Here is a 6180-nt window from a genome sequence, read left to right as displayed (position 1 = left end):
AGAAATTCAATTAGTCATTAGTTCCTCAGCTCATCAGCTCACTTTATTTCATTCATTTGACCTCTATCACTGTTAGCCTTTCTTCCACTTGATCAAATCATCTACTGAAGCTTGTGCATGCATCCGTAGTTCTCATGCCATGGTTTACAGCTCCATCAGGTCATTTAAGGACTTCTCTACACTGTTTATTCTAGTTAGCCATTCATCTAATCTTTTTTCAAGGTTTTTAGCTTCTTTGTGATGGGTTTGAACATCCTCCTTTAGCTTGGAAAAGTTTGTAATTACTGATCATCTGAAACCTTCTTCTCTCAACTTGTCAAAGTCATTCTCCATCCAGCTTTGTTCCATTGCTGGTGAGGAGCTGCATTCCTTTGGAGGAGAAGAGGTGCACTGATTTTTAGAATTTTCAACTTTTCTGCTCTGGTTTCTCCCCATCTTTGTGGTTTTATCTACCTTTGGTCTTTGATGATGGTGATGTACAGATGGGATTTTGGTGTGGATGTCCTTTCTGTTTGTTAGTTTTCCTTGTAACAGTTAGGACCCTCAGCTGCAGGTCTGTTGGAGTTTGCTGGAGGTACACTCCAGGCGCTGTTTTCCTGGGTATCACCAGCAGAGGCTGCAGAATAGCAAATATTGCAGAACGGCAGATGTTGCTGCCTGATCCTTCCTCTGGAAGCTTTGTCTCAGAGGGGCACCCAGCTGTATGAGTTGCCAGTCAGCCACTACTGGGAAGTGTCTCCCAGTTAGGCTACTTGGGGGTCAGGGACCCATTTGAGGAGGCAGTCTGTCCATTCTCAGATCTCAAAATCCATGCTGGGAAAACCACTACACTCTTCCATGCTGTCAGATGGGGATGCTTAAATCTGCAGAAGTTTCTGCTGCCTTTTGTTCAGCTATGCCCTGCCCCCAGAAGTGGAGTCTATAGAGGCAGGCAGGTCTCCTTGAGCTGTGGTGGGCTCCACCCAGTTCGAGATTCCTGGTCACTTTGTTTACCTCAGCAATGGTGGACACCCCTCTCCCAGCCTTGCTGCTGTCTTGCAGTTTGATCTCAGACTGCAGTGCTAGCAGTGAGCAAGGCTCCGTAGGCATGGGACCCTCTAAGCCAGGCATGGGATATAATCTCCTGGTGTGCCATTTGCTAAGGCAATTGGAAAATTGCAGTATTAGGGTGGGAGTGTCCCAATATTCCAAGTACCGTCTGTCACAGTTTCCCTTTGCTAGGAAAGGGAATTCCCTGATCCCTTGTGCTTCCCGGGTGAGGCGATGCACCACTCTGCTCCGTGTGCTGCACCTACTGTCTGACTGGTCCCAGAGAGATGAACCCTGTACCTCAGTTGGAAATGCAGAAATCACCTGTCCTCTGCATCACTCATACTGGGAGCTGCAGACTGGTGCTGTTCCTATTTGGCCATCTTGGAAGCAGGAGGAACTATTCTACCCTTTATATGCTTTTTAAAAATCTGCCAATTCTCTCACATTCATCTAACTCCATAGTCCCTTGTTCCTGAACCATGGGCAAAACTGCTTTACTGCACTAAAGAGTGTTAACAAATTCTGAGTACTAACTTTCACTCCCCCTCTTCATAAAAAATGCTTTAAGAAATTTAAATAAGCAGAATGTCTGCTTTCACTTTGTCCCATTGTTACTCTGGTTCTTCTGAGTGCTAAGCTTTCCTGCCAAGCTTCTTTTAGACATCTTCGGGTGTCCTTTGATGATGCGTCCTTTGCTCTCACATGCCCTGGTGTTCCTTCACCAGGGTCTTTGTTGCCCCATGTTGGGTGCCACGAATGTTGGGGTTGCCAGACCCAACACCAGGTCATGGGGGTGACAAAGTCTGGCAGAGTCAAAGGATTGAGAAAAGACAGTTTGAAAGAGAGAAGTGGGACCTGGGGACCATCACGATCATGGAGGCTGTGAAGGCTGTCAGACACGGATGTTTAAGTCTGTAGACGTTTCTACTGCCTTTAGTTCAGCTATGCCCTGCCCCCAGAGGTGGAGTCTATAGAGGCAACAAGCCTTGTGGTGCTGTGGTGGGCTCCACCCAGTTCAAGCTTCCTGGCCACTTTGTTTCCCTACTCAAGCCTCAGCAACGGTGAACAACCATCCTCCTGCTGGGCTGCTGCTTCACAGATCAATCTCAGACTGCTGTACTAGCAGTGAGTAAGGCTCCATGGGCGTGGGACATGCTGAGCCAGGCATGGGATACAATCTTCTGGTGTGCCGTTTGCTAGGACAGTTGGAAAAGCACAGTATTTGTGCAGGAGTGTCCTGTTTTTCCAGGTACAGTCCGTCATGCCTTTCTTTGGCTAGGAAAGGGAAATCCCTCCAACCCCTTATGCTTCCAAGGTGAAGCAATGCCCTGCCCTGCTTAAGCTTGCCCTGCGTGGGCTGCACTCACTGTCCAACCAGTCCCAGTGAGATGAACCAGGTACCTCAGTTGGAAATGCAGAAATCTCCCATCTTCTGCATTGATCACGCTGGGAGCTGCAAACTGCAGCTGTTCCTATTTGCCCATCCTCTCTGTGCTTTCTTTACCTCTGAGGTTGGACACCCCCATAGGATCCTGCAATCTTTCTGCCCCAAAAAACTACTATAGCAGGAGGGAAACTGTTCCTGCCCACCCTTTGTCTACTCCTTCTCATCCTAGAGAGCCTGACCGTGCCCTAGTTTTCTGAGGAGTGATTGGTATTCTAAGGTGCTGAGCAGGATGAGGAAACTCAGGCTCAGAGAGGGATTTCCACCTAATCTGCCTGGAAACCGTGTGTAGCTACCCAATAAGGTCTTTCTATGTTCAGAAGGTCATGGACCAGGGGTGTTGGAGTAGGAGATTTGTAGAGACAGTTTTGACCCCTGTACTTACAGCAAAGGGATGTGTTTTCCATGGAGAGTGTGTGGGGGCAGCTGTGTGTGAGCCTGTGTGGGCTCTGTGTGTGTTCCTGTGTGAATATATGTGTGTGCTCCTTCATGGACACAGCACGCATGTAGTGGGCACAGCAAGGCAAGAGAAATCAGGAGACTAGGGACACATTGCCAAGTGATAATATCTTCCTACTGGGCAGGACTTGGGGTGTGCAAAGGTGTGCATGAGTACTGCAAAAGCAGTTCAAAGAGCAGAGAGGTGGGGCCAGAATAAATATGTTGCAGAAAGACAGTCATCAGGGAGGAAAGTGAGGACTCTGACCAAAATGCCTGAGGGTTTCCCTGCCTACCACAACCCTCTGTGTTCTTAAATCCTCCTGTGTCAACAGAGGCCAGACTCTGGGTTCCCCCACAGCCTGTCTGTGTCTGTCCTCTGCAAAGCCATGTGGCTCTACCTGGCAGTTTTCGTGGGCCTGTACCACCTTCTGCATTGGTACCGGGAGAGGCAGGTGCTGAGCCACCTGAGAGATAGCTATGTATTCATCACGGGCTGTGACTCTGGCTTCGGGAAACTGCTGGCCAGACAGCTGGACGCACGAGGCTTGCGGGTGCTGGCTGCGTGTCTGACAGAGAAAGGAGCTGAGCAACTGAGGGGCCAGACTTCAGACAGGCTGGAGACGGTGGCCCTGGATGTCACCAAGACAGAGAGTGTTGCTGCAGCTGCCCAGTGGGTGAAGGAACGCGTAGGGGAAAGAGGTAACCACCCAGATTTCTCAAGTCTGTCTGTGTCTTCCCTCTGTTTGAAGGGACCACCTCCTGTCTGCTCCCTGGGAAGATTTCTACAGTGTCTTTCCAGGTTGAAGTGACAGTAGCTTTCTAGTATTTCTCACTAATCAGGCTGGCCTGAGCCCCATCTCTTTCCAATCCTTAACCTATCCCGACACTGGAGGTGTATAGTCTTGGGGAGAGTTTTCCCTGCTGAGATTTTCTCTCCAGAATTCCTCTCTATCCTCTCCCTGCTGTCTAAGCAGAAGTCATGGATTGTTTGATGCTGAGAGCCTGGGTTAGAGATCTGGAGACTTGCTGGAGCATGGTTGAGAAGGGAGCACGGGGCTGCAAGGGTGCACGGAGGCTGTAGCTGTGCTGGAGCCAGGCTTGTGTTCCCAGCACTTTACCTTGTTCTTGCTAGGGCCTATCAGCATCCGCCAAGAGCTACGACCATCTCCATCTTCAGAGGAGGGTATCAGCATAAAGACTGCTTAAGGAAGGCAGAACTAGTAAGGGGTTACTTTTTCTTTCTTTCTTCTTTTCACTACACTAATTCATCTGTCTTATTACAGGGGAAGAAAGAAACATGAATTTATTTTATGTAACAATAAATGCAGAACATGATCTTTGTTGAAAATACTGAAAAGAATAAAGATGAAAACAAAAGTTTCCCTGAAATTGTCATCCATACATAAGTCCTTTTTACAATTATATATATTTAGGATTTTATACTTTGTTCTTAGTTTCAGTCAGCTTAGATTCTCTGGAGAAGATGAACATTTTTTACACCATAATGACCATTTTGATAAAATTGTATCTAATTATTTAGAATACTGTATCATTCCAATAGCCTTACCTATGTAAACCATACTTAGTGGTTTGATATGAAATTCCTTCCAGCTTTTTATCATCATAAATATCGTCTTGGTGGACTTTTATTGGCCAGCATCTCTATAAGTGTGAGATGTCTGGGTGGAGGAATCTACATTTGCATCAGGGCAGGGCCTGTTATTGAGCAGGGGATGGATTCTTATGCCTAGGCCAACCCTTCCAGATCAGCAACTGCCACCCCTGCCCAGACTCAAGGGACCCTGTGCTCCTGCCCCCTGGTTCTGTGGGTTGAAAACTCTATTGACTTGAAGTCTTGGGGATTGTGTATTTGCGTCTTCCAGAGAGATTTTCCCAGAGCTGAGTGAACTTGGGACTGATGGAAGGATGAAGAGTGGGCTTCTGATGCAGTAGGCGGAGAGGGTGACATTTTCTGGGGCAGAGGGTGGAGTCTGTGTACTGAGTGGGGTGATGCAACCTCGCCTTCTTCCCAAAGCCTGTGCATTGGAATTCCCCAGTGCTTTCTATAAAAATGTTACTGGATATTGATGCAGGATGTTTCAAGACCAGTGCCCTGAGATCAAACACAGGATGTTCTCCAAGTTCCCCCAAGCCTAGGATTTCAGGTCTGTCTTTTTCTGTCTTCCCTCTCTCCCTCACTCTCCCCTTCTCATGTCTCTTATTCCATGAACAGATGGTTGCGGAACACTCACTATATAAGGTGTTAGCATACCTGAAAATGCAGGTGAATGTCTATAATGTCAGCAACATTCATGTTTAACTAACCAAACATTGGTCTTCATGTTTCCAGACATGGACAATAGTTCTTTAACATGATTTCATGCAATTCTTAAATAGAGGTAATAGCTTATTGTCTTTCAGGCAATGGGCTGGGCCCTGAAGAGTAAATGAAGAAAGAACTGGGTTCTGTGGCCCACCAGCTGCTGAATGTCCAGCCTCCACCCCTGCAGATACTGTGGTGCTTGTTTTACCCTCCTTCCCATCCCACACCTGTCATTCTGCCTTCACTTTATTGGGATGTGAGTTGCATCCTAACTCTGTCCACCTGCACAGGCACAACACAGTGATGCTCTCTCATCTTCCCACTGTCCCAGGACTCTGGGGCCTGGTGAATAATGCTGGCATCTCCTTGCCTGCGGCCCCCAATGAGATGCTGACCAAGCAGGACTTTGTGACCATATTGGACGTGAACTTGTTGGGGGTGATCGACGTGACTCTGAGCCTGCTGCCCTTAGTGAGGAAGGCCAGGGGCCGTGTGGTCAACGTCTCCAGTATCTGTGGCCGGGTGTCACTTTTTGGTGGAGGCTATTGCATCTCCAAGTATGGCGTGGAAGCCTTCTCCGACTCCCTCAGGTATGGGTCTGGGACGGGGCCCGCCCTAGTCTTCCTGATCCTGTCTTTGTGGGGAAGTCTTTTCCAGGGAGTTCCTTGCCTGTAAGGCCCTTTCATGAGATCCCTCTCTGTCTTCATGTGCGGCACTCTCATCTTCCGCTTTCTGGATTGGGCTGGCCATTCACTGGGAAGCACCTTCCTGAGTGCTGGGTGGCAGGAGAGGCCTCAGGTCAGAGAGTTTCTTGAATGATACCTCTTCCCTGGATGGATCTCCTGGTCAGAAACTACCAGAGGCAGAATTGGACCTGGACCTTTGGCTTCTGATCCTGCCAAGAGGAACACAGTACTGAGGTGCCCAAGCCAAGGACAGG

At 48.4% G+C, this 6180-nt stretch overlaps 1 protein-coding gene across 1 annotated transcript in view; it reads left to right on the top strand.

The window, feature by feature from the left end:
* The first annotated feature begins 2452 nt into the window (after window positions 1-2452).
* Window positions 2453-6180, top strand: part of LOC105545554 (retinol dehydrogenase 16) — a 7203-nt gene continuing 3475 nt past the window's right edge. Inside the window, exons 1-2 of the mRNA XM_011988513.1 lie at window positions 2453-3616; window positions 5572-5830. Coding sequence (XP_011843903.1) covers window positions 3304-3616; window positions 5572-5830 — 572 coding nt within the window. The 5' untranslated portion in view covers window positions 2453-3303. The remainder of the gene's footprint in view (window positions 3617-5571; window positions 5831-6180) is intronic.

This window comes from Mandrillus leucophaeus, unplaced genomic scaffold (assembly GCF_000951045.1).
Source record: "Mandrillus leucophaeus isolate KB7577 unplaced genomic scaffold, Mleu.le_1.0 Scaffold332, whole genome shotgun sequence".
NCBI lineage: Eukaryota > Metazoa > Chordata > Mammalia > Primates > Cercopithecidae > Mandrillus > Mandrillus leucophaeus.
The sequence above is the reverse complement of the archived record's forward strand: the minus strand, read 5'-3'. Positions and strand labels throughout refer to the sequence as shown.